This window comes from Leptonychotes weddellii, chromosome 4, assembly GCF_054177405.1.
Source record: "Leptonychotes weddellii isolate Sample4059 chromosome 4, ASM5417740v2, whole genome shotgun sequence".
Lineage (NCBI taxonomy): Eukaryota > Metazoa > Chordata > Mammalia > Carnivora > Phocidae > Leptonychotes > Leptonychotes weddellii.
Window position 1 is genome coordinate 1,191,623 of NC_138372.1, and position 25,220 is coordinate 1,216,842.

The 25,220-nt window shown below is 64.8% G+C and overlaps 1 protein-coding gene across 1 annotated transcript in view; it reads left to right on the top strand.

Annotated features, from left to right (window-relative positions):
• The first annotated feature begins 6,888 nt into the window (after nucleotides 1-6,888).
• The window catches only part of PLCH2 (phospholipase C eta 2), a 33,928-nt gene continuing 15,596 nt past the window's right edge, over nucleotides 6,889-25,220 (top strand). Inside the window, exons 1-5 of the mRNA XM_081816810.1 lie at nucleotides 6,889-7,038; nucleotides 17,514-17,660; nucleotides 19,580-19,822; nucleotides 20,001-20,131; nucleotides 23,381-23,551. Of these exons, the coding sequence (XP_081672936.1) occupies nucleotides 6,996-7,038; nucleotides 17,514-17,660; nucleotides 19,580-19,822; nucleotides 20,001-20,131; nucleotides 23,381-23,551 (735 nt within the window). The 5' untranslated portion in view covers nucleotides 6,889-6,995. The remainder of the gene's footprint in view (nucleotides 7,039-17,513; nucleotides 17,661-19,579; nucleotides 19,823-20,000; nucleotides 20,132-23,380; nucleotides 23,552-25,220) is intronic.

The following is a 25,220-nucleotide window of genomic DNA, read 5'->3' on the forward strand; positions in this document are numbered from 1 at the left end:
TGTGTTCACACATCCAACCTCCCTGAGCTGTGTGTTCACACCCCTGCTCTGAGCTGTGTCAGCCTCCCTGAGACTTTGCCCCCTGCCTGCTGGTTGATCGAGGCATTGCCAGTCTTAGAAGGTACAGATCCGGGATCTGGTCCCAGTGCCTGGGGGTTAGAGGGACAGTCACTCGGAGTGGGGAGCTGGCAGCTCACTACGGCTGCTCTTGGCAGGTCAGCAGCCGAATCCCGCAGGAAAGATGGCTCGGGTGGGGGTGTTTCCAGGGCACCGACACCACCCCAGGCTGGCCCTCCCTGCTGCCTGGGTCTGGATCTGGGGAGGCTACTCAGTAAACGCCTAGCGAGAAGTTGTGTGCTGGGCACGGCTCTGGGCACTGGGGCTGGCAGTGGGTGGCATGGCCCTGCCCCCAGGGAGGCCCTAGCACAGACCCACTCCCCATGCCGGTCCCTCCCCCCCACAGACCTGTCGCCACGCAGCTGGTCTTGAGGCCAAGTTTAACTCCCTGGTCAGCCTCTGGGGTTTCCCGCCTCACTGGCTTTTAGTACGTGCGCTCACGCAACCGTGGCTCGTCGGGCACAAAAGGTGAATCAGTCTGGGGATGTTGCAGTATGTGGTAATGCAGGTGACCGTCTCCTCTCTTGGTGGCTGGGGCAGCACCCGGGCTATTTGGCAAGATCACATGACACCCAGGGTGTTCTAGCTGCCCACGGAAACACTGGCTCTTAGGGACCCAGCCCTCTCTGCCCAGAAGCCCCCTCCCTGGCCCCAGGCTCTGGCCCCCATCTGGAGGTGGAGCTCAGCGCGGGGTGTGTGCACGTTTCGGGAGCTTGCAGGCTCTCTCCGCGAGCCAGGAGCCCCATGAGCTGCAGACTCTCAGGCGACCTGGCCGCCCCCTCCTGGGAGACACCTCGACAAATCCCGCACTAACCGCAGCCCTGTCTGAGGTGTTTATTTGGTTTGCTGTTGGGGATGCACGCGTTACCACCCAGGGTTTGTAAATGGTTTTCGTTCTGCCAACGAACGCGACGCGAACGGGTGTCTGAAAGTGACAATGGCGCTGATCCAGCAACAGTTCACACACAACATCGCATGTTGTGGACGGCCTGGTGCCGGGGGGCAGCATTTGGAGGACGGTTTCAGGAGTGTGCCCTGTGACGGGGCCGTCTGTCCTGGGTACAGTGAGACGGGGAGGGCGGGGGATTGCTGTCGGCCAGGGAGGGGTCAGCAGGCAGCCCCCTGCCGCTCCCTCTCCTCCCAGAGGCTCTGGCTCTGCAGGGAAGTGGCCTGGTCTTTTCTGGGTTTTGTGAAGGTTTTAACACTCCGGGGGGCTGGAGAGACCCTCCTGTGCCCACCCCCGTCCAGGGCTGCCCCCCTGGAGCTGGGCCCATTCCCGCTACTCTGCCTTTCCCTGAGGGTTGGGGCTGCTTCTGTTTTGCTCACTACTCCCTTCCAAGCCCCAAGGGCAAGTCTAACACACAGCAGGTGCTCAACAAACATGGACTGACAGCTGGGGGTGCGGATAGGTGGGAGGGAGAAGGGCAGGAAGGATGGCGCGGGGCACACACAGGTGGCTGAAGCTGGCCCTGGGGTAAGGGCTGCCGCTAGAATGCCCCTGCTGTCCCAGAAATGTGCCCAAGGCTTGTAGGCCTGGAAGCCAAAGGCAGGGGCTGATTTGCATACATTTGCATCTGCACGAGCACGCTTCTGATTTCAAGGATTTTTGTGTGTTTTTTTTTCTTTTAAGATTTCATTTATTTATTTGAGAGAGAGAGAGCACATGAGAGGGGGGGAGGGTCAGAGGGAGAAGCAGACTCCCTGCCGAGCGGGGAGCCCGATGCGGGACTCAATCCCGGGACTCCAGGATCATGACCTGAGCCGAAGGCAGTCGCTTAACCAACTGAGCCACCCAGGCGCCCGATTTTTGTGGTTTTAATCGATGCAAGCGGCCAAGTGGTTCCCCATGCCTGCGTCCAGGGTGGCACCTGGGTGCAAAGACTGGCTGCCTGGGTGTGCGGCGCAGCTCACGGGGCCTGCGAGGGCTGGCCCGACCTGCTGTGGGCCAGGGCTGTGGGGAGGGGTAGGACAGACCTCGCCAGTGGCGTGGGTTGTCCCCGGGTGGGCTGGGCTGTGGCAGGGCGGCTGTTTGCTCTGGAACCTGGCCCTCTTGTCTCGGTGCCAGGCTGGCTATGGCTCTGCCTGGCCATCGCTCGCGGGCACAGAATCTAGGTCAGGCTGGTGCAGAGAGGCAGGGCGGTCCAGGGGGGCCCGGCAGCCCGGGGCAGGAACCTGACCTGACGACCTTGGCAAGGGGCATGGGGGCGTGGGGGGGGTTTCAGTCCTGGGGGGGCAAGGAGGGAGGCAAGGGGCAGGGTGTTGTGGCTGAGGGTGCCACTGGCGGGGGGTGGGGGGTGAATGCAGTCTGTCCGTGTGGCGCCAAGGCACCTGCGGGCTTAGATATGGGGGTGGGGTTGTGGCCCTGCAGGCGGAGCCTTCCAGAAAGCCCCTTGCCTCCGGCTGTCTGTGGCCTCCTTCCCTGCCAGCCCACCTGGTCAGCGCCCGAGGCATCCTATCCTCCCTGCCTCCTCCCACCGGTCCATTTGTGGCCCCAGGGCTCTGGCCGCATTCTCCTTTGCATGGGGACTGGAACCGGTCACCAGCCCCGGGGCCGAGGCTTCCCTCCTGCCCCGGCAACCGTCCGGATGCTGTAAGATGAGGACCAGCCCGGCCAGTGGGCCTCTGCTTCCCCCGCTGGCCCCTGTCTCCACGGACAGCAAGTCCATCAAGCTGCTGTGCAGTCCCTGTGCATCCTGCCCTCCTGCCGGGGAGCTCAGTGCTGTGTCCAAGCGGTCTGCTGGCTCAGCCGGGCTTGGGGGACCACGAAGCAGACTCGTGCCCTGGTCTTGGGCCGGCACGGCGGTGCTGGGGGCAGTGGGGATGCCAGGCTTTGAGCAACAGCACCTGCCACCCAGGGCCTCTGTCCCTGTCGTTTGTTGGCAGCTCACCCAGTACCTGTGCTTCTGTCCGGGTCGGGGGCTTGCTTGGATCCGCTTTTTCCAGCCATCTTCCCAGACGCCCCCTCTGGAACTCACTCCTGGGGTCAGGGCCCTGCCTCTGCTTGGCTATGAGCCCCGGGCAAGACCCTTGTGCCTCAGTTTCCCTATCTGAAAAGCAAAGGGGTGGGACCGGGCGGCCTCTGGGGGCCCGTTGGACTCGGGCGTTCTGAGGAGCAGCGTGGAGGACCTGCCGAGGCCCCCACTGTGCCCCCGCCCCCCCCGCCCCGGTGCTGGTGGGCTCTCGGCAGGGCCCGCTGGACGCTGGGCTGCAGCTTGCCTGCAGCAGGTCACGGGCGAAGCGTTTCCTTGGAGATTTAGGGAGGACGGAAGTCCATAGACGAAATCCAAGGTGCCCTGTGGGTGTTTCTGCAGCAGCAAATCTGCTCCACTCCACTCGTGGGGAGGCGATTGCTCGTGGCCTCTGGCTCCCGGAGGCTGTGAGGCAGAGTGGTTGCTGCCCCAGGTCAGAAGAGCAAGTCAGTGCCCCTGGGCCCTCCTCACACCGCGGGGCGGCCACCAAAGGGAACATTGCACTGGGATCTTTGGTACCAGAGGCCTGGCCCCACCTGTGCCCCCACCTAGTGCCCCTGCCCCTTTTCTGCCCTCCAGACTTTTCTCCATGGCCTCCACTGGAGGCCCCCGGAACTGCTGGCCCTCCCTTGGTTCCAGACAGGGACACTAAGGCCAGAGGGGCAGTGAATTCCCATGGGCCACACAGAGGCGGGATGGAGTAGGACTTCCCCGGGTGCTGCCCCTGGCTGGCGTGGGGCTCGGGGGCTCGGGGAATGGGCTGCAGGCCACTCCGGGGGGGGGCGCAGCCAGCGAGTGGCCAGGGCAGCACTCCCTTTGCCTTGGCTCTGCCCGTGCCTCGGCCACGCTCCACGCCTCTGTTCCTGGGTCCCCACCAGCGGTCCTCTGTCCCGACACAGGCCGTGTGCGTGTGTGTGCGCACACAGCCTTTGGGGGTCCCCGAGCACCCTGGCCCGCTCGGGGCCTCGGTCAATGCACTCTTCCCCATCACAGGGGCTGCCCACACGGTGTTTCCGGGAAGTCAGAGGTGTGTCCCTGCACGATGACTGGGAGAGGGGCCGCGTCACACTCTTTCAAGGGAACTGTGGGACTCGCGGTGGCAAGCAGGCTTCGGGGCGTGGCAGGGTGTTGGCGGGGGTGGGTGTGGGGGCCGGGGTTCTGTGCCCCCAGCAGAGGCAGAGCTAGACGGGCGCGCTGAGGGTCTGGGTGCACAGCGTGGTACACGCTCATGGAACTTGTACGGAACGTGGAGTCGGACCCCCAGGGTCAGCTCTGGGTGGCGAGGCTCAACACCGGAGGCGGGGAGGGCTCGGCTGACCCCGATGCAGCGGACCGTGAGTGGCTGCCCGCTGTGGAGCCCAGTTCTGTGACCCTGGCACAGATGAGGAACCGAGGCAGGGCGTGGGGGGTGAGCTTTGCCCGCTTTTACAGGCCTGGTTGGGAACCCGGGGCTCCGGGCCCACTGTCCAGGCTGGCGCCCATGTGTTGAGGCACAGTCTGGCCTTCTCCTGGCAATGTTTGGGAACCAAAGGATGGAGGCAGCTGGAGCTCACGGCCAGATCCAGCCTCACAGTGGCCCCTGCCCAGGGTTTGAGATCTGGAAGGCGAGGACCCAGTTCCAGGGAGTGGGGGTGGGAGGAGGACTCCCTGGGTTGCTTTGACATGCAGGCCCCCTGTGCTGGGCATCTAGGCCTGGGCTCTGTCCCTAGGGCTGAGGAAGCCCAGCCCTTGCAACCCGGGCAGGAGCAAAGCCTTCTGCAGGACCCCTGGGCCCCAGGCAGGGAGTAGGTGCTGGCAGGGGGCAGGGAGGCAGGGAGCGGGGAGGGGTGGTGGGCTGGGGCAGCTCAGGGCAGTGCGCCTGCAGGAGGAGTAGGGCCTGGGGGGAGGGCAGGATTGAGGCTCCAGCGCATGAGCTCTCCACCCCAACCCCTACCCCAAGAGAGAAGGGCTCAGGCAGGGGCCCCAGGCTCGCTCCCCCACCATCTGACTGTCGCCCTCTTCAAACGAGAAGAAAATGAGACTACTGGGGGCCTGGCAGGCCCTTCTTCCAGACGTGCGTCCCCACCCTCTGCCAGCCAGGCCAAATGCTCTCAAAGACAGAATTTTGCTTAAATGCCCAGAAAGGAGATTTAGGAGATGAGAATCTTAAGCAAATTAACATGTTCGGCAGGCGGCTTTTAATCACCACCGGTAATCACCCGCCCGCCCTGCCCCTTGAGGGAAATCAGCTTGAGGCTGCGTGGGGGTGGGGCCGGCTATGCGTTGGATTATTCATCAGAACCTGAACTTGAACCAGAACCTCCTTCCGTCCACTCCAGGGAGCCGGCCCCTCTCCGGGGACCCTGCGTCTGCATGCTCCTCTCCATCACCCACTCTCCCTTCTGACTCCTCTCCTTTCTTCCTGTCTGTCCCTGCCTTAGTTTCCCCTCTTCTGAGACTCTGGGGCTGCTGGGCCTTTCCCGGGGGGGACTGTGTGAGGGGACTTGCAAAGCCCTGGTGCGGGGGTGCTGGACTGGCCCCTCCGTCCTTTGCTCCCTGGCCTCTCCCTTTGGGGTCTGTGCCAGCCCAGTGGCCACAGGCCAGGGATCCCGACTGTGCCCAGTGAACACGTGACTTGTGTGGACACGAGACTCACAGTGTCAAGTTCACGAGGGTAGATCCCCAGAGCCCAGGCAGTGGCCCCTTCGACCCAAAGGCTAGGGTTCCACCAGTGGCAGCAAAGGCAGAAAGGCTGTCCCTTCAAGGGAGCTGGGCAGCAGCCCTGTGGCCTTCCCTGGGCAGGATCCAGCTGGCTGTGGTGATGGTTCCTGTCTCACTCCGCTCCACACCGGGGGCCTGGCCTGGCAGGAGGCAGTCACACCCTGGGGTGGCGGCAGCTCAGGGGGCCCCGAGGAGCCCCCGGTCCTCCTGCTCGGCCTGTCACCTGAGGTCGCCCCAACCCAGCCTCCCACATCCCCATAAACCTCCCCAGGCCACCCTCAAGGCTGTGGGCAGAAGCGGCAGCTTTCAAAACAGCACCCGAGGGACGAGGGACGAAAATCTCTTCCGTTGATGTGGGAAATGTTATTTCTCTCGGATGCTGGATGCAGCAGGTTGAATCAGAACACACCCCAGGAAGAGGCAGGCAGGTGCCGGATCAGGACCGGGTAGGGTCCGCTCAGCACATGCCCCATCCCCAGACTGCTCCCTGCTTGGCCCAGGCAGGGCCCTAGACCCAGGATCGTCTGCAGGGCCCTCACTGAGGGACATGTGGGGGGAGGCGAAGAAGGAGCATATGAAGGGTTTGGATGCCAAGGGGCTGGGGCTGTCCCCTGGACCCTCAGTGCCATCATCCATCCTGCATACACACCCTGACCAGGCAGCCCGCAAACTGTCGCCCTAGCCATCCTTGAAGCACTGAGCATTCTTGGAGCCCCTCCTTGGAGAGAACTAGCCCATGGGGCCTGGGGGAGGCTGTGCGTAATGATCCAAGGGACCTTGTGGTCTTGGGGGGCTGCCAACTGGAGAGCATTTTGTTTCTGAGGGGAGCGGGCTGCTACCCCCTCTGGTAGGAGGGCTGACTGGGAGGGAGGGAGGTCAGAGCAGCTGAGGGTGGCCTCCAGAGCCACCAGAGCCCTGCTGGGGGAGCAGGTGCGCCCCGCCCCCTACCCCCCACCCCCAGCCTCTGAGCCAGCTGAGACCCCCCGCCCCACCCCAGCGCGCGCTTCCTCCCTTGCCCACCGCGGGGCCGGGCTGTGAAGGGTTAAGAGGGCGGGGCTCCGGCGGGAGGGGCGGTCCCGGCAGCGGCGGCGGGCTGAGCGCTCCGTGATCGGCCATGGGCGCGCTCAGGCGCAGGGACACGCGAGGCCAGCACACCGCCCGCGCCCCCTTGGGCCCCGCCGGTATCGGTGCGGGTGGTACCTGTGGGCCATGAAAGAGCCGGGGGATCCCGGTGGGCTCAGCCGGGACGAAGGTAAGAGGGAGCAGAAGGGGCTCCAGGAAGGAGGCTGTGACTGCCCCTGCAGGGTGCCGGGGTCAGGGGCTGAACTGCCCATCCGTGACCCACTGAGCCCACTGAGGCAGGGCTGGACCCCTGCCAGGGGTTTCTGGGACAGTCCCATTCCCGCAACACCTGCACACCCCCCTGGCCCCACATCATCCCTCACTGTGCTGGCATCTCCGCAAAAAGTAGAGACAAGCCCGATTGGGGGGGGTGGTGGGAGGAGATGCCCCAGGTGAGCTGACAGTCTCCTGACCTCAGTCTGCCCCCATGGGATACCAGCCTCAGTGTGGGGGGGTCATCTCTGGGGTATCCTGACCTGTGGAACCCTGGGGGCTCGCCTGGTTCAGCCCCCTCCCGCCCCCTTCATCCAGGGCAGCGTGGGTGGCCCTGAGCCTCGTCAGCACCATGGACAGGGCAGCAGCTGCGTGTCCTGGAGGGGCCTGCCCTTGCTTCCCGAGTCCTCGTGCCAGCCCTGGCTCGCCCGTGGGAGAGTTCTTGCTCAGATCTGTCACTCTGTCCTGACCTGGGGGCCCGGGCACTACCCTGGGCAGAAGGCAGAGATCAACAGGGGTGGCAGGAGTCCTCCGAGGCTGCCCAGGGCTGCCCAGCACCAAGGAGCTTGGCTGCATGGGGTCAGGGTCTGTCCTTGCAGGGAGCAGATGGGGCAGCGCCTCTCAGGGACAGGGTGTCAGTCTGCCCCAGAACAGCACTTACTCCAGGCCGGGAGTGGGGAGAAGCGGAGAGGGAAGGGGCCAGAGCCGCAGCTCTAGCGGGAGTGACCGCAGCCAGACACGCAAGAACTTCCTGCTTAAGGGTTGAGACCCCACAGGGAGTACAGCTTGCCTTCTGGCTATCTGTCTGGATCCCGGTTGTTCTGGACCCAGTTTGTCCTGCCCTCTGATTGGCGTGGACACAGGGGAGGGACTGCGTGGCCTTGGAGAGAACGTGTGGGAGCAGGGACGTCACTGCCGGCTAGACTGAGGGTGAGACCCCGCAGGCGCCTTCGGTGAGCTGTGTGACCACAGGCAATGCACCAACCCTCTCTGAGTCTCTTGTGCAAGAGAGGGACAGCATGAAGTTGCCTTCGTGGGGTGGCTGTGGGCAGAGTGTGTCCTGTGTGTGCAGATGCCTCGGGGATGCCTGTCCCCTCCACACCTTCCCTCCCTCCCTGGGATTCCCTCTGTGAATGGAGGACAGGGTGCCAGGTGGAGATGGGGCTGGGGCTGCAAAAACTCCTGGCGTAGCTGTGTGCTTGGGCCACTCATAGGTACACCCACCCGATGACCACAGCCCCCATGCCAGTGTGAGGCAGGGCTCCCATGGTGGGTGGTCCCTGGGAAAAGGCTGGTCCAGCACATTCCTGCCTACCTGGCCTGCAGAGAGCTCAGAGAATCAGCAGCCGGCCTTGGTCAGAACCACGGGGTGTAGGCTGCCTGCCTGCTAGCGGAGTGGAGACTGGCTGCTCCCAGGGTCCAGGGAGGCCCAACACACCCCGGGTGTGCAGCCAGCAAGGGAAGGGCCCTGGTCTTGGGAGGGGAGTGGGGTGGCAGCCGCAGGAGCAGATGTGAGCCCACCCTTCATGCCCCCACTGTCTGGGAGGGGGAGACGTGTGGCGTGGCCCTTGTCTGCTGGGGTGAGTGTGCTCCCCACCCCCCACCCCCCACCCCAGGAGAGAACATTCTCAAATGTGCAGCTGAGGACGGAGCAGATGGACGGGAGTCTTGGGTCCAGCCCTCCATCTGTACAGTTAATGAGCTGATGGCATGGTTTCCATGCTCCTGGCACCCTCTCCTGGAAAGCCAGTGGATGGGCTCTGTGGGGAAGCGCCCCTCTCCTGGGGCGGGGCGTGCATGAGGGGGAGGCAGAGGGCCCTCTCCGGTGCAGAGGCCAGCTCCACGCTCCTTGAGGGCTGTCAGGGGTAGAGGCATCAAGGAGGGATGAGTAATCAGAGGTGTCTTTTTCTTCCTGACTCTTTGCTTCCAACAGACGTGGGCTTCTGCCGGCTGGACGGGCTTCCTGTGTGGGAAAAGCCGGTGGGTACTGGCCCCCCGAGCAGGGAGACAGACACCCTTTCCAGGACAGGATGTGTTCTCTCTGGCTCTTGGAGAGGAGCTTTGAGGGGGAGGGAGCTGCCCACTTGGGCAGCCCCGCAATGGGCCTCCATACCAGCCAGGGGCAGCCAGCCCTGGAGGACTCCAGGATGGGGTTTGTGTGCCCGATGGTCAGTTATAGAGAGAGGAAGCTGCTCTCAGAGTCCACGTGCGTCCTGGTGGTCTCGGTTCCACATGGATGGGAAGTCACCCTGACCCAGGCAGGCCCCAGCCCCTTTGGAAACTCCCCTGTCGTTCAAGCCGTGGGTGGAGCTGACTGCCGGCCAGGCGCAGGCGGCCCCTCCTGGGCTCCCTCCCAGGTCAGCGGTGGGCATGTGGGGGAACAATACCGAGGGGAGTCCGGGTGACACTCAGGGAGGACGCCATTGGGGCACTGGCCCAGCCCACACAGGGGAGCAGGATAGGGGTCTTGCCAAGAGAGAGGGGACTGTAGGAAGTCAAGCTGGGAGAGCCTGGCTCTTTCGGGACAGTCCTCAAGGCGCCCGAGGCCCCCGGGCTCTCGAGGAAGCCGCCCTGGCCAGGAGGAGCTGCCGGGCCCAGGGATGAGTCCACAGGTTCAGCCTTCTTCTGTTTCCTGTCGGCTCCGTGGCTCTGTGCCCGCTCTGCGGCGGCCATCCAGCCAGCTGCCGCCTGCCTCCCGTGCAGGCCCAGGTGGATGTGGGGTGGGGACAGGGCCGGCTGGCCGATGCAGGGGGGACCCCTCCCTCAACCTGCAGGAGCTTCCTCTCTTCCCAGCAGGCAGGCCCGGTTCCATCTGGTGACTTTTCAGGAACATGCCCCCACCCCCAGAGCCGCTGGGAGTCTGTCTCTGCTTCCCCGGCCACTGCCGGGGGCTCCCTGGGGGTCGATCCCTCACACAAAGCCCACAAAGCTGGGTGCCTGCCTCCGGGGAGCCCAGGCCGAGGTGGGTGTGTGATGGCCGGATGCCCCCTCCCACCTCTGCCGAGCCAGTGCACGGGAGCTGAGGCCTGGGGCCTGGGACAGGATCCCCCAGAACACACGACCCAGGGCAGGATGCTGCGGACAGGCTATTCATAGAGTCCTCTCCCCACATGACTGTCCCATGTGATTAATGCCACCACTGTGGCTGAGCTGGGGGCTGCCAAGACGGGCGGGGGCAGGGCCGGGAGCCACTCCGGGAGAGACCCTCAGTGAGGCTGGTATGAGCAGGCCCTGGGCTCCACCGGGCAGGCAGAGGAAAGCAGGGTGTTGGGACCCCACTGTGCTGAAGACCCCGGGTTCTCATGGTGTTCAGCAGCCTTCGAGACCGTGTGGTGGCCCAGTGCTTGGGAAGGGGCTTCTCTAGTGGGAGGGCGCCGGGCACTGGGCACCATCTGGTCCACGGTGCCCACTGCTGCAGGAGCCTGGGCCGCCTGTGGACAGCTTGTCCATCACACCCTGTCAGGTGACTCTCAGAAAGTTCCCGTGGGCCTTCCCTCAGGCCTGGTCCCGGCAGGAGCTTTCGTCACCAGCTAGGAATGCGTCCAGCTACTGCTGTCCCCTGCCCAGAAGCACGAGCTCCCAGGCGCTTCTGTGGAAAGTGCAGGCCTGGGGCTGGTCACTTACCATGGGGGCCATCGGAGCACGTCCCCCCGCAGCATGCTTGCTGCCCTGGCTCCCTGGGTCTGAGTGCACGGGCCGGGAAAGGGTGGGGTAGGCCGGAAGCAGCCCAACGGGGCAGAGCAACGTCTGGCTGGTGTCCCCCCAAGACTCCCTCTGACCCTCCTTGCTTCTGAGCTGGGTGATGCCGTGGGGCCAGGCCCCTGCCCACAAAACTGTCAGGCTCTTGCTGGAAGGCTGAGCTGCCTGCCCCACGGGGAGGGTGTCGCGGGAGGAAGCAGACACTTCCTGGCAGGTGGGGTGTCTAGCATGGACCTCCATCCTCTGCTTCTCCCCTGCCCCAGCCCCTAGCCCTCCTCCAGGTTTGTCTGGGGCCTGCCCTGGGCCTTGCCGACCTGGCTGACCATCTCCCAGGGTCCCCCGCCCTCACGCACACCCTCGGGCCGGCACTGGCTCCGTGCCCCTAGGCACTGGGCACAGTCACCCTGGAGTCCTGCCTGGGGGGTGGGGGGGCTTGAGGGAGCCGACTCACACTCCCTGATAAAATAAAAATAGTTGGGAGGAGGCGCCCAGACGCTCAGGGGGAGGGGGGCACGAGCTGCTTCTCAGACGTTTAAATAATCTCCGCCATATGTGTGTGGGCCTGTCCCTCCCTCCGGCAGCGCTGGCCAGGGGCCGGGCCGATCCCCCGTGGGTGCGCGCGGGAGCCCAGTGCAGCAGCTGAGGCTCGCTGACCTCTTCCTCTTCTCCCCCCAAGCGCAGTCTGAGCGCCTACTGCATGCGGAACCCAGCCCAACGGAGAGCAGAGATGTAGCTTAGGGCGACAGACGGAGGGGGCTGAGGACCCCATGGAGGGCTGTGGAGGCTCAGGCGGGGGTCCGGCCATATGTCCTGTTGCTGCCCATTCTGAGTAATGTGGACACGAGAGGGGCTCGCTTGAAGAACCTTCAAAAAGGCAAAGAAGTGTTGGAGAGGAGAGGGGCTGGCCGGGGGGCTCAGGGAGGTGGGAGGCGTGTGCCCCACGCCCCGGCCTCTGTGTGCGTTTGCTCAGGGAGGGAGCCAGTGAGCAAGGGCCTGGGTCCATGCCTGCACCCGCTTGCGGAAGGGGGCCTGCAGCACCTCCACGTTCTGCCTGTGTGTGCGTGTGCTCACGCAGGGAAGCCTGCGGGCGTCATTTGCGGGTTTTGTTGGAAGCGTAAATTGGACGAGGTGGATCTGCTGACCGCCCCTGGCCTCTTGCGGCCTCCCGTGTGAGGACAGGGTCAGTGTCTGTGGTTAAAGCGAAAGCCGGTGCTGCCCGGCTTCTGCCGGCAAGGACGCTGCCCCCTTGGAGCAGCTGCGGCCGGGGTCCTAGAGCCACTGGAGGAAGAAAGGAGTGAGGGGCTGAGGGGATACTCTGACAGATGGGGAAACCGAGGCATGGACCCCAGGGGCTGCCCTCAGACTCTGCTTCCCGGCAGCTGCCCAGGGCGGGCGTCCGGCTCAGCGGTTCAGCCATGGGCTGTGACCTGGGGCGTCACTGTGGGCTGGAGCCCCCTGGGGGGTGCCCTGCCTTCTCCTCCCTCTGTGCTGGGTACACCCCTGCGCCAGGCTCCTCTAGGGCTGCCCGTGGTGGCCAGGCCCTGGAGGGTGGGATGGCCGTGCCAGGCGCCGGCTCCTGTCACCTCCCAGGGTGGGCTTGGGGGCACAGCCTGGGCTCGCCCACATTTGAGTGTCCGATGGGGGCCGGTCCCAGATAGCACAGGAACAGAGCAGGACAGGATGGGTGGTCCTGCCCCAGAGGGCCCTGGCGGGCTGGGAATGTGCAGATCAGCCTGTGTGGTCTTATCAGGCAGCCGCAAGGCAGCCGTGAGGATCCTGAAGGGAATAGCTCAGCTCCCAGGACCGAGAAACAGCAGAGGGGTGTGCGGGGCAGACCCGAGGGAGCCCTCCTGCCCCTTCTTGGCCAGGGCTGCCCAGGCCTGCACCTGTCAGACAGGTGTACGCTGGCTCAAGGGTCTGGAGGCCACATCTGCCGGCCCTGGGGGTGCTGGCAGCTGGGACTGACTGAGGGCGTGGACCATGGTTGGGCTCGGGGCGCAGCCAGGGTGTAAGTCGGGCTGGGTGGTGGGGGGTGTACCAGGTGAAGGTGCAGTGAGTCCAGCCCGGGGCCCCTCTGTGGCCCCCTCGTTGGGGCAGCTGGGCTCTTGTCCCTCTGGGTGTGGGCCTGGGTCTGCTCCCGGGCAGCACTGCGGTGGGGGATTTCTCAGGTGACCCCAAGGGAGCAGTGGGGGCTGGCTTGGGGATCACATGTGGACTTGGGGGCTGGTGTGGCCCCCTGACCTGTGCTTGGTTCTCCTGGGTGCTGGTGTCCCTTCCCTTTGAGAGCCGGGGCTCAGCCTCCGTGGGGAGGGTAGGAAGGGAGGAGCCTCACCTCCTGGTTAGGCCATCGGGGTTCTGGGCCTGTCTTGGGTTCAAGCCCAGCCTGGCAGTCACCCAGGGCCTGGCCTTTTCACGTACCCGGCATGCTTGGCTGCACTGTGGGGTAACATGGGCACCCTCAGAGCTGGGAGCTCCCCCACAGTGTCCTAAGGCCCTGGAGCACCCTGGCCCTGCACAGGGGCCACAGATCTGTGTCCACCTGCTTCATGGAGTCTCGGGGGGGGCGGTTACCAGGGCCTCCAGGCAGCAGAGGGCCTTTGCTCAGAGCCCTGCATCAGGCTGGGTTAACAGGACCTTCCTCCGCCCCCCAGTCAGCAGAGGACCACGACCTGGGGTGGCTGAGGAGGACTAAGGGAGTCTGGGGTGCAGGGGCTGGGCCCACTCAGTCTGTGACCCCAAGTGTGTCCCCTACCTAGACAGATTGGGGCGCCTGAGCCCCCCTGGCTGATGGCAGGAGACCACTGATCAGCTAGTAGCTGAGAGCCCAAGGGCATGACCTGAGGATGGCGGGTGTGGCTGGCTCAGGAAGCTTTTTGGGGGGCTGGGAGGTGAGAACAGCCCCAGAGTGGGGCCAGGCATGGGGGAGGAACGAGGAGCAGGTACGATCGGGTGTAACCTGGGTTTGAGGAGCTGTAGGCTTTGAGGCAGGAGGGAATGGCCCCATGTCGGGGAGGACAGCTGATGGAATGCGGCAGTGACACAGGGGGGAGTGGGGACCACCCTTGGACCCGTGGCCTGGCCCCCACTCTGGTCCTGATGCTCCCCGGGGGCTTATGGTCCCCCTGCCCCGCTCTGATGCCCCCCACTCCGCGCAGAAGCTGTCGGGCTCTGGCAGCCCCCACCTTCCCGAGGAGGCCCAGGACCCACTCCTTTTCCCGTTCCAGAGGCCAACAGCTTCCTAATCTAATTCCACACAACACTCCTCCTGCAAGGGACCAAGTCAGCGCCGCTTTGGGAAAGGCTTTTAATTGGGTTCTGGCATTTGGCTTTGAGTCGATTATGTTGGATCTGGTCAGGTGGGGCCCTGGCTCTCTGTGGTCAGCCCAGGATGCCCATCGCTGTCTCCTCATGGCCTGTGGCCTCCCACCCTCTCCGACCTTGGACCAGGCTGCCTGTGACCAGCTCTGTGGCACGGGTCCTTGCTCCTCTCCTCTGTGCTGGGGACAGAAGGGTGACCGTCCCTGTCTCAGCACAGCCCAGCGAGGCCCGGGGCTGTTCTTGTGGTGCTGGGGCAGAGGGCACAAGCAGGCTAGGGGCTCATGCGCCCAGTGGTGGGACCAGGCCCCAATCCTCACCGTAGCCAGTAGTGGTGGGGTTCTACCCCTCGGGGCTCGCACCACCCGTCTGCCAGGCTGGCCTGCCCCCCTTTCTGTTCTCTTTGCTTGGCTCTCCTGCCCCAGAGCTGCCCGGAGTGTGGTCGGCCACCCTGAGGACTGTCCTTGTCTGGGCCTTGTGTCCAGTCTGCAGATGGGCGAGCGGGTCTTCCCTGGGCCTGGCTCTCCTCCCTTAGGCCAGGTCCTTCATGAGGAGGCCCAGCCCAGCCCAGCCTCTGGGCAGGACTCGATGATTAATGCACCGAGGGCCATGGGCCGCCACCGCCCAGAGAGGTCAGGCCTTGGGGCTGGTCCTTGGGAACCGAGGCTGCACAGCCAGGGGCCTGGAGCTGGGTGAGGGACCGTGACGCTAGGCCCAGGCCCGGGGACGCACACCCTCCCTCCATGCTGGGAGGTGCAGCGGAAAGGGGCCCAGCTCGGCTCTGGGTTCCAGCCCACAGAGGGCTGCTCCTGTCCCCCCTTCCCCCTCCCCTTTCCCCCCCCCGGGGATGGCGGGAACCCCCTCTGAGCCTCTGGCAAGTGCAGGAGATGTAGGGTTAGCAGTAGGGGCTTCTCTCGGGGCTCAGGCCGGGAAGGAGAAGGGGCAGCAGCCTTTGAGTCCAGCATGGGGAGGATGGTGGGGCGATGGTGGGTGGTCCCATGAGGACGGTCACCCCAGGCCTTACCGAGGTGTTTGTTGGGTCCCCAGGGTGACCACCTCTGTCTTGGCTGTCACTGCTCAGCCAGGACATGGGGGCTGGTGGCCTGGGCCCTGGTCGACACTGCCCCCTGCCCAGTGCCTTCCTGGCCTCCAGCTGGGAGTTCCCTTGGCCTAAATCCTCTGGCCAGCTGGGCTGGACCCAGGCTGGATTAGCAAAAGGGATTGGGCCGAGCATGGGCGGGGCGGGCAGAGGCGCAGCGGCTCCCCTCAGACTCGGGGACGCTGCTTCTCTGGGGACCCGTTTGCGACCCTGGTGGGTGGGCAGGTTGGCCTGGGGGCCACGGAGGCCCGCGGCAGGGGGGGGTCAGGCCACTGCCTGAGACTCCTGGCAGCAGGCCTGTGGGGGCCTCGAAGGGCTCTCAGGAGGAGGAAGAAGAAGCAGAAGAGAGAAGGGGGCACGGGAAGCCTCTGTGACGCCTGCCATCACCTGACCTGTTGCTGAGGTGGGGTGGGGGACACTGGCCCACCCCGGCCTCTGGGAGCCACCCCTGGCCGTCGTTAGCATGTCAGTTCCCTGGCCGTCTGCCTCCAGCCGGACCGGGGCTGCGGTGGCCTGCCTGGCGGAGGCCCTTCTCTGGGTCGGAGTGAGCGTGGCCGTGTCCCCACCATGGCAGCTTGGCCCACTAGGTAAGGGGGCAGCCCTGCCAGGCCGTGAGGGGCCAGGACAGGCCTAGTGCTCCTCGGCAGGAGCTCCGCCCAGCCCCACAGCCCCTGGGGCCAGGAGGGTGGGGGCTACTTCTGGGGGCTACTTCCTCCCAAGGAAACCTGTAACCTCCTGCCCCTTCCCTCCGGGGGTCATGGGACCCCAGCGGCACCTGCAGTCCACCTCTCTGACCACCCCTCCCCTGGCACTGGGGCCTGGAGGCTGCACACCAGGCAGGCAGTGGGGAGGATGGGGCGGGGGGGCCAGGGTCAGGGAGGGGCTGGGGGCAGGACCCTGGCTGGGCACTCAGGTGGCTCTAAAGCTTTTGCTGAGGGGTCCCTGGCACTCGGGGGGCAATGCACCTTCAGCCCCGATGGGCTGGAGGCAGTGTGTGGGTGCAGGACATGACAGCCCTCAGAGGTGGGCAGAAGGCCCCTCTCCGGTGTGAGACGCGGGTGTGGGGGGTCGAGGCCTGCCCGGCTGTGATGGGAAGGTTGCGTGTCTGTTTTGGCAGGGCTAACCCATGGAAGGCCCCATTTGGGCTGTGTGCCCCCCGGGTCTCTGCTCCAGCTGAGAGATGGGGCCTGGTCCAGGTGCCGCCTTCTAGAACCTGTTCTGGGCCTCTGGGCCGCCCCTGTCCCGTGTCCTGCCTCATCCCTCTGCTCTGCTCCCTGCACACCAGCAGCCCCACCTGTGTGCTCACCTCCTGGTCCCCTGTGGAGCCCGGCCTCCCTGTGGGCCCTCCCCCTGCAGTGCAGGGTCAGGGATTGGCTTCCTCCAGGGAGTCCTCCCTGGCTGGGCTCCTCTGGCTGGCAGGTGTCTCCAGAGCACCACTCGAGGGTCCCTCATTGGGTGGGTCTTGTGGGGGTTAATTACTTGATGCCTTAGCAGATGGCACCTTCTGAGTCCTGGGCTTCCTGTGACTAGGTGTGAGGGGGCTGGGGCAGGGGGCCATGACTGCCCCACCCCTGGGCCTCTCTCCAGCCCCAGGGGACTGCTGGCCTGGCTGGGAGCCCCCCTGGCCCCGGGACCTGGGAGACACGCAGGCTGCAGATAGGAGGCCAGTGGACAGAGGAGGGGAAGGGACGCTGGGGGAGGGGTCTGCGTTCTGGAGCTGAGGTTGGGTGCTCTACCCCCCGACCCTGTATGAGCCTTGGTCTCACAGGGCCCCGCTCTGGGCCTCCAGGGGTAGACTGCGCCGAGTCACCCTTGCCACATGGAGGAGGCGGGTGGCTTTCCTGAAGGCCACAGGAAGGGGGTGCAGGCTCTCAGCAGAGCCCCCCGCCGGCCGGCTGCCCGCAGGGCACCTGCCCTGGGCCTGGCAAGGAGGCCTCACCGCGCAGCAGCCCCTGAGAGGGTGTCATAGACTTTGGGGGGCAGGTCGTGGTGTCCCTGGGGCTGGCGGGGCTGGGTGGCAGGTGGCCAGAGCCAAGGAAAGCAAAGCCGCGGAGGACCTGGGTCCTGCCTGGGCCCGCACCTGGCCCGGGCCCGTGGGGGAGGGAGGCAGCGGCCGGGCTGGGCAGCCTCAGTCTCTCAGGTGGGGCCCGTGGGCCGGGAGGTGGGTGCGTGGGTGGTTTCTGCGCTCCTGAAGCACGTGGGGAGTAGGGAGTAAGGATGGCCTGGCACTCACCGCACCCCTGTCTCTGTGTCGTCTGTCTGCCATGTCAATGGACCAGTGGAGAGATGTATGAGCACCATGCAGGCGGGGACTCAGATGGTGAAGCTCCGTGGCAGCTCCAAGGGCCTCGTCCGCTTCTACTTCCTGGACGAGCATCGCTCCTGCATCCGCTGGCGGCCCTCACGCAAGAATGAGAAGGCCAAGAGTGAGCGGGGAAGCCCTAGGGGGCATGGGGGCAGGGGGGCCTGAGCAGCTGTGGGGCAGCTCGGGGAGCAGCAAGATCCTGAGCCCTGGAAGTCTCCAGGGGGCTTTGGGCCTGGCATATGGGTGACCTCTGGACGCCAGGAGTGAGGGCTCGGGGCCCCATGCCCTTCAGGGCCCTGGCCTTGTTCCTGCCTGGCAGAGCCCTCGAGGACTCTGGGGCCCGAGTGCCCTTTCCTGTGCTGGATCTGGGATGGGCTGAGGGGCCAAAGGACCGTCAGTCAAGCTGGGGGACAAGACTTCCCAGAAACAGAAAGGGGCCAGGCTTCAGTGCCCGGGGTTAGCTCAGGCAGCCTGGGGCATGGAGGCTGCAGGGCTGCCTGGAGCCGGGAGGGGTCCTGAGCTGGGAGGGTTTGTGCAGGGGGTGGAAGGGCGAGGTTGATCTCTGAGCAGGGCATGGCAGGGACCAGGCTGAGAGGCAGGAAGGGACACATTAGAGTCCTCACGGGCCAGGAGAGACCCAGGGGTGCCAGGAGCGGGCCTTAGCCTAGCAGTTGCCAAGGGCGCTGTCGCTGCCATGGGGCCTGGGAGAGAGCTGGGCTGCGGAGGCCCCTGGAGGAGAGGGCTGGCACTGCCCTCTGGGCCTGGGGAGGTGAAGCCACTGTACCCACTTGGGGTTCCTCTTTGTGCGCGGAACTGTCCCCTGTACTGGGTCCGAACGTGAGGTGGGCAGTCGCTTCACAGTAGGGCAACTTCTTGTCCAGCTGAGCACCGAAGAAGACAGAGAGGATGGAGAGAGAGGGGACAGGCAGATGGGGTCCCAGAGGCCCCTCGGTGGGGGGTAGTAGGGCAGAGACAAGCAGACCAGGATCGGGGTGCGGGGGAGGCCGAATGCGCTGTTTAGAGCTGACTCTGGCCTTGGAGGATCCCCAGGAGGGAGGGATGGGGGCAGCTGTTCCCTCTCAGCCCCCCAGTCTGAGACCCCCCCCGCCCCTGCCAGGCACATGCACGCACCCAGGGAGCTGGAGAAGGGAGGTGGGCAGCCCCCCTCCCCGGGTAGGTGGGCTGCATGCCTGGGAGCTCAGGGGTGGGGGCAGAGGACAGAGGGGTGAGCCCACCCCTCACTGCACAGGTGGGGCAGCTGCACCGTCTTTGCCCTGGATAGGATGACCCCCAGAAGGGCACAGAGCCCGCGGGGCTGAGCAGCAGGGGGTGGGCCGGTGGTAACGGGAGGCGGTGAGAGCTGGGTGGAGGCTGCAGTGCTGGGGGCCCAGCCCCGGGCGCCTGGCTCCCAGAGGGGACGCTGGCTACCTGTGCCCTGCACGCCGGGAGTCCCTGCCACATATGCGGGAACAGACCCTAAAGACACCTTCCTGAGCTCATCGACTGGGCGTAATTCAGGTTTTGAACGGAGGCTCTGTGGCGCTCCGGGCGCTGCATCCAGTAATGAAATCCTTGGTGGAACCTGGGCTGGTGCCCGCGGAGCAGGACCCCGCGGCTCTGCCGGCCCCACCAGAGGCCAGAGCTCACTAGGGAGGCAGCCCAGGATCAGGCCCGCATCAGAGCGGGATGCGAGCTGGCCGGAGCTTGTCTGGGCTCCCTCCTCTGCAGCCCCAGCGGGCTCGGTATGGGGCCACGTGCCTGGGATTGCTAACGAGGGGGAGCCGCCCCCTCCCTCTGGCAGAGTGTGTGAGCCTTTTCACACCCAAAGAAAGTGAGGAGCAGACCTCAGGGTCAGAGCAGAGCAGGGGGGGGTGGGCTCCCCAGCCTGAGCGCGTTTGTGCTTTTGAGGGTCCCTTGAAATACCCCTTCCCCCGCTCTCCCCAGCCTCGGCTCTCCTGTCCCTTTGTGCTGAGCTGCTGCGGCGGGTGGGGTCCCCTGGGGGCCCGGGGCGGGCTGTGACCGGGGCCCCGCCCCCCGCAGTCTCCATCGACTCCATCCAGGAGGTGAGCGAAGGGCGGCAGTCCGAGATCTTCCAGCGCTACCCCGATGGCATTTTCGACCCCAACTGCTGCTTCAGCATCTACCATGGCAGCCACCGAGAGTCGCTGGACCTGGTCTCGCCCAGCGGGGACGAGGCGCGCACCTGGGTCACGGGCCTGCGCTACCTCATGGCGGGCATCAGCGACGAGGACAGCCTGGCCCGCCGCCAGCGCACGAGGGACCAATATCCTTGGTCTTGGGGGGCAGACCTCAGGGGCGAACTATCCACCTGGCGGGTCACACATTTGGGGAAGGGGAGCAGGGAAGGGGTCTCCACTCCTCCCTGTCCGTGGCGGGGGGGTGGGCTGGGTGGGTGCGGCTGGCCCTGCTGGACCCGTGTTGGTCCCTAACTCGGCCCTAAAGTGGCTGAAGCAGACGTTTGACGAGGCCGACAAGAACGGGGACGGGAGCCTGAGCATTGGCGAGGTCCTGCAGCTGCTGCACAAGCTGAATGTGAATCTGCCCCGGCAGAGGGTGAAACAGATGTTCAAGGTGAGGGGGGAGCAGGTAGCACCCTGAGCACAGGCTGTGGGGCCACAGGTACATCTGAGGGGGGCAGTCCCGCTGCGGCGGCAGGAAGTCCCGGCGGGGCCTGCAGTAGGTTGGGGGCAGCTCACCCAGCACCCTGCATCGGCACAGGGGTGGTTGCTCAAATGCGGGGCACGGCGGCAACAGCCCCTGGGGGCCCTCCCTGTGCTGGTGGGCTAGGCACTCGGGGCAGGTGTCCGGTCACTGAGGGAAGCCACCCGAAGCAGACTGCACCCCCTTTCCTCATCCTCCCCCGACTGCCCGGCCCCTGGCCCGTCCTGCAGGCAGCCTCCCGGTTCCAGCCAGCCTGGTGTTAGGGGTTATGAAAATGCGTCTGTCAGCGGAGAGGCGGGCTTTACTGTCCGTAATTAGTTTCCTTCCGGAACCCATGCTGGGGCGGTGGGGAGAAAAGGTGGCCCCAGTGGATCCTGCTTTGTGGGGTTGATGGGCAGGCAAACCCAGCTCCTAGGCCGCAGCCTGGAAAGATGACTCTCCCTCGCTCCCTCGCTCTCGCTCTCCTGGGAGCACACACACGCAGCCCACTGCTCCCCCAGGCACGGCCCCGGGGGCTTCACCTGAACTGCCACACAGACAGGTGCTGACACACTGGCTACAGGAGGGGAACCTGCAGCTCAGGGCACAGGGGTCTGTGCGCGAATGAAGGGGCGAGTGGGATGCCCTCGGGCTGCTGGCCAAGGACTGGGGGACTCACAGGGCCCCTGCTGGAGGCCCCCAAGGGGACAGAGCCTGCCTGGGCAGTGAGGAGCACAGACGGCTCAGGCCTGCAGATCAGCCCCCGACCTGTACCCTGCCGACCCTACCTCGGGGACAGCTCTGGGGCAAGAGGCTCTTCCAGAATGGTGAAGCTGGCAGGGGCCAGGCCACAGGCTGGCTTAGACCTCGGGGTCCAGCCTGGCCTCTGAGGTGGGAAGAGAGGAGCATACCCTCAGAGAACAGGGCACGAGTGCACGCAGGCTGCCAGGGCCTGAAGGTCCAGTGCAAAGTCCTGGCATGGAGATGCACCCACGCTGGGAGCCCTGGGGAGCCAGGACACTGGGCCTTTCATCCAGTCTTCGGGCACAGGGGCTCCCCACAGAGCCCTGCGACCCGCCCCTGGCTTGGCTGAGTCCCGGCTCTGACCAGATCTTCTTGAGGCAGCCCAGAGCAGCGGGGAGACCGTGCAGCCTGGGGCCTGCAGGGGGTGGGCTCTGGGCTGGCTCTGGAGGGAAGTGAGCAGCAGGGGTGGGGGGTCGATGCTGGCCTAGAGCTGTGGACCCCAGACCCAAGAAGCCATGTCCACGGTAGACCCCGAGTGCCTGGGCTTCCCCAGCCATCTTCATGTCCACCTTCCCAGAGCTCTGGAGCCCAGGGAAGGAAAGCTGACTCCCCGCCAGGCAGAGCAGCTCTGAACATTAGGGTCAGTTTGGTTGCCGAGAAATCTCAAGATTGTTTCCAGCACCTGGAAGTGCCTGATCAAAGGCGAGATCTGTGGGGGTAAAGAGTGCCTTGAACATAGTTTCGTGAAGTCTGAGATAACAGCGGAGTGCCGGCTGGGCCCAGCGTGGCCCTCGGACGCTCAGCAGAGTGGCTCCAGCCTGAGGGTGCCTTCACGGGCCGCAGTCACTGTCTGCACAAAGCGCGGCCGATGGATTGCTTCGGGAGGCACTTCTGGGGCTGTGCTTTTGGGGCTCATCCTCATAAAATGTTTTCATTCGCCCCGAGGGCTGGCAGCTGGACGGAGACCAGGCAGCCACCCCAGCCTGGACTCCTGGCTGTACCACCCCGCACAGAACTGGGTGGGAGGCCAAATCATCCCGTGGGCTGGACACTCAATGTGATGGGCATCTCCGCCCAGCTCCAGCCACGCCCTGGGGAGGGCTGCCCGCCTGCCCTGTCCTGCCGACTCTCAGACCCAGGGCTGCCTTCAAACCGAGCTCCAGACACACGTGGTCTTTGTCTGGCATCTTCTGGGCCCCAGCACACGTGGCTCTGGTCCTGTCCCAGCCTTGGCACAGATGCTGGGGTCCTGGAGTGAGGCTCGGGGGCCTTGCTGGGTGCCCATCTCAGTGCCAAGCTAGGAGCAGATGGTAGAGATCAGCCTTCCCAGAGCAGTTCTCTCACTGGGTACAGGGACATGGGGGTGTCTGTGGTCCCCTGGTTCCCTGGTGATGTTCCTGGTTCAGAGGGGGCCTCAGGGACCTGGCACCTAGCCCCCAGTCACCCCAGACTGTGTCAGCCCACGAGGAAAGACTATCCAGATGGCGCGCAGAGCAGGGCATATTGCTGTCCATGGTGCTGATCTGATGTCCACTCCTGCTGTGCCGTCAACCTCCAGGCAGGTCCTGCTCACCCCCAACCCACCCCACCAGCCCAGACCACTCGGGGTCTGGAACAGCATCTCCTGTGGGGCCTTTCTGGCCCATTCCCAGGGATCGCCACGGCCCCAGGGCACCTCAGGCTCCTCTGGGCAACCCGGCCTGCAGTTGCTGGGTCCCTTGTCCTCTGGGTCTGTCCCTGGCCTTGGTGTTTGGGGTTCCCAGGGTCTGACACTTCAGTAGATGCTCCCTGAGTGGTGGGTTCATGAAGGAGTCTGTGGTCTCACTGGGGTCCCAGCGGGTTCTTGCTGATGTTGTGTGAGCTGCCCTGTGTGCAAGAGAAAGACAGTGGCCAGGTCCTCTCCCTCTCTGTTGTGGAGACTGAAGCCAGGGCACCCTGTACCCTGGGGTCTTGAGCTAACCAGTGGGCAGCCAAGTGTAATTACAGGCTCACAGCCCAGGCTGGGCATTAACTCCAAAGTGGGGTGTTTTCTCCCACAGTGAGGTGTTGACCCCCAAGGTGAGGTGTTGGCTCTAATGTGGGGTGTTGACTCCAGGATGGAGTATTGGCCCCCAGATGGGGTGTTGGTTCCCAGGGTAGGGTGTTGGTTCCAAGGTTGGGGTATTGATTCAGATGGGGCATTGACCCCCAGTGTGGAGTTTTGATTCCAGTGTGGGGTGTTGGTTCTCAGTGTGGGGTGACTGTGCCAGGTTTAGGTGTAAGTTGACCTTGAAAGGCTGGGACTAGGGTAGGGGAGGTTGAGATCTGTGTTAAAGGGTCACTCAGTGGCTTCTTGGTGGGAGAGTCAGAGGGGAAGCCCAGCGAATTCACTGGGGAAATCATCCCAGGGAGCTATCAGGGTGGGACACTAGGGGTCACAGAGGTTTTGGCTTGCAGGAAGCAGACACAGATGACCACCAGGGGACGCTGGGCTTTGAGGAGTTCTGTGCCTTCTATAAGATGATGTCCACCCGCCGGGACCTCTACCTGCTCATGCTGACCTACAGCGACCACAAGGACCACCTGGATGCCGCTGACCTGCAGCGCTTCCTGGAGGTGGAGCAGAAGGTGAGGGCATGGGCAGTAGGAGCAGGGTCCTAGCCTAGGTGAGGCCACCTCGGGCTCCCAGGGCCCTTGAACTGGTTCAGTGTGGCTGAGAACCCTTCAATGTGGAAGGATGGGCCACAGCCGGGACCTGCTTTTGTTCCCATCATGGGCCATGCCAATGTATTTCGGGGTGTGTCCCATGGAGGCCCTGAGCAGGTGGGGAAGTTCTGTGGTTTCTCCTCTGTGGGCCTCTGAGCGGCTCAGCCCTGACCACAGACACCTCGCGCTTCCTGAAGGGAGCCTGCACTTGACCACAACACCTTTAGTGTGGAGCACCTCATAGAATGGGGGTGCCACGTCCCAGACTTCCCACCTGTTCCCGCCACGGGTCTGGCCAGCTCGTACCCCTGAGCTCCAGGCCCACTGCCACCGCCATTCGCCCATTTGTCCAGCAGATGCCCATATGCCCCTGGGTGCCAGAGGGGCATGCCTACCCATTTCTCTTGACTCTAGTCCCTCCTGTTTATCCTAAGAGACTGAGTGCTCCCTGGGCTTTGCCCTGCAGACTGGGGGCCCAGGGTCCAGAGGCTCAGGGATTTGGCCCCTTCAACCTCAGCCCGGGCAAGGGCTGGGTGTTGCTTTCTGTGCTGGGTAGGAGGCTGGAAATCTGTAGCAGGAGAGGGGAAGGGCCAGTGTCCCCTGAGGAAAGAGCGCTCCTTTGATGAGGCCCAGGCAGCATGTGACTCCTACCCTTAGGGCTGGTGGGAGGCAACCATGAGGACCAGCTTCCGGACTTGTAACTTCCTGGAACCCTCAGGGACCCAGGTTTGGGCAGAGAGTGGGAGGGGCGGTCAGCCTTGAAGCTGGGTGGCTGGGTCAGCAGGAGCAGCTGAGAGACCCAGGCTGGGTCTACGTGGCATTTGCCCATGGGCTCCCATCACTGCTGTTCTGGGTTGGCACCCTGCCCCACTCTGCCCTACGAGGCTGCCTCAAGCCCAGGGCATGACAGAGGGCTGCCCCTGGGCTGTTCTCCCAGAACCCCTTCCCCACTCACACAGTTGGCTGGGGTTCTGTCCTCGTGGCAGTCCTGCTGGTGGGAGCACTGCGATCCAGACGGGAGAGGCTGCCTCCAGCCTGGCGGGATCCTGGGATGTCCAGGGCGACTCACTCCCAGCCCAGCTACTGTGGGCAGCGTTGGAGTGAGGCTGTGGGTTCTCTGTTGCGGTTGCTGGTGTACATGGGGGTGGAGGGTGGGAAAGTGGTCCTGTCTGGGATGGGCAGTACCGACTCATTATTCCCTGCCCTTTGCCCTAAGCTTTCCAGAACTCTCCCTATATCTGGGGCTAAAACTGTCCACCAGGTGGGTGGTTTGAGCGCTGACCCAGGCCCTTGGACTCTGGACCTCCTGAAGTCCACACCTGCTCTGAGCTCTGACCCCATTTGCCCCCCTTTCCCCTCTATCACTGGTTACACATACCGCCCCCCCCACCCCCGCCCTCGGGACTTGCTAGAAGCCCTGCTGGTGGGCCTGCATCTGGGAACTGGGGGTTCCTGGCCTGAGCTGCACCACAGGGCCCTGGAAGATCACTCAGCCTCTTGTGCTTGGGGCCATTGATGCGCAGGGCTGCCTTGGGCTCAGCTTTGTTGTGCAGCTTTCCTGTGATAGATGTGGGGAGGCAGCAGGGGAAGG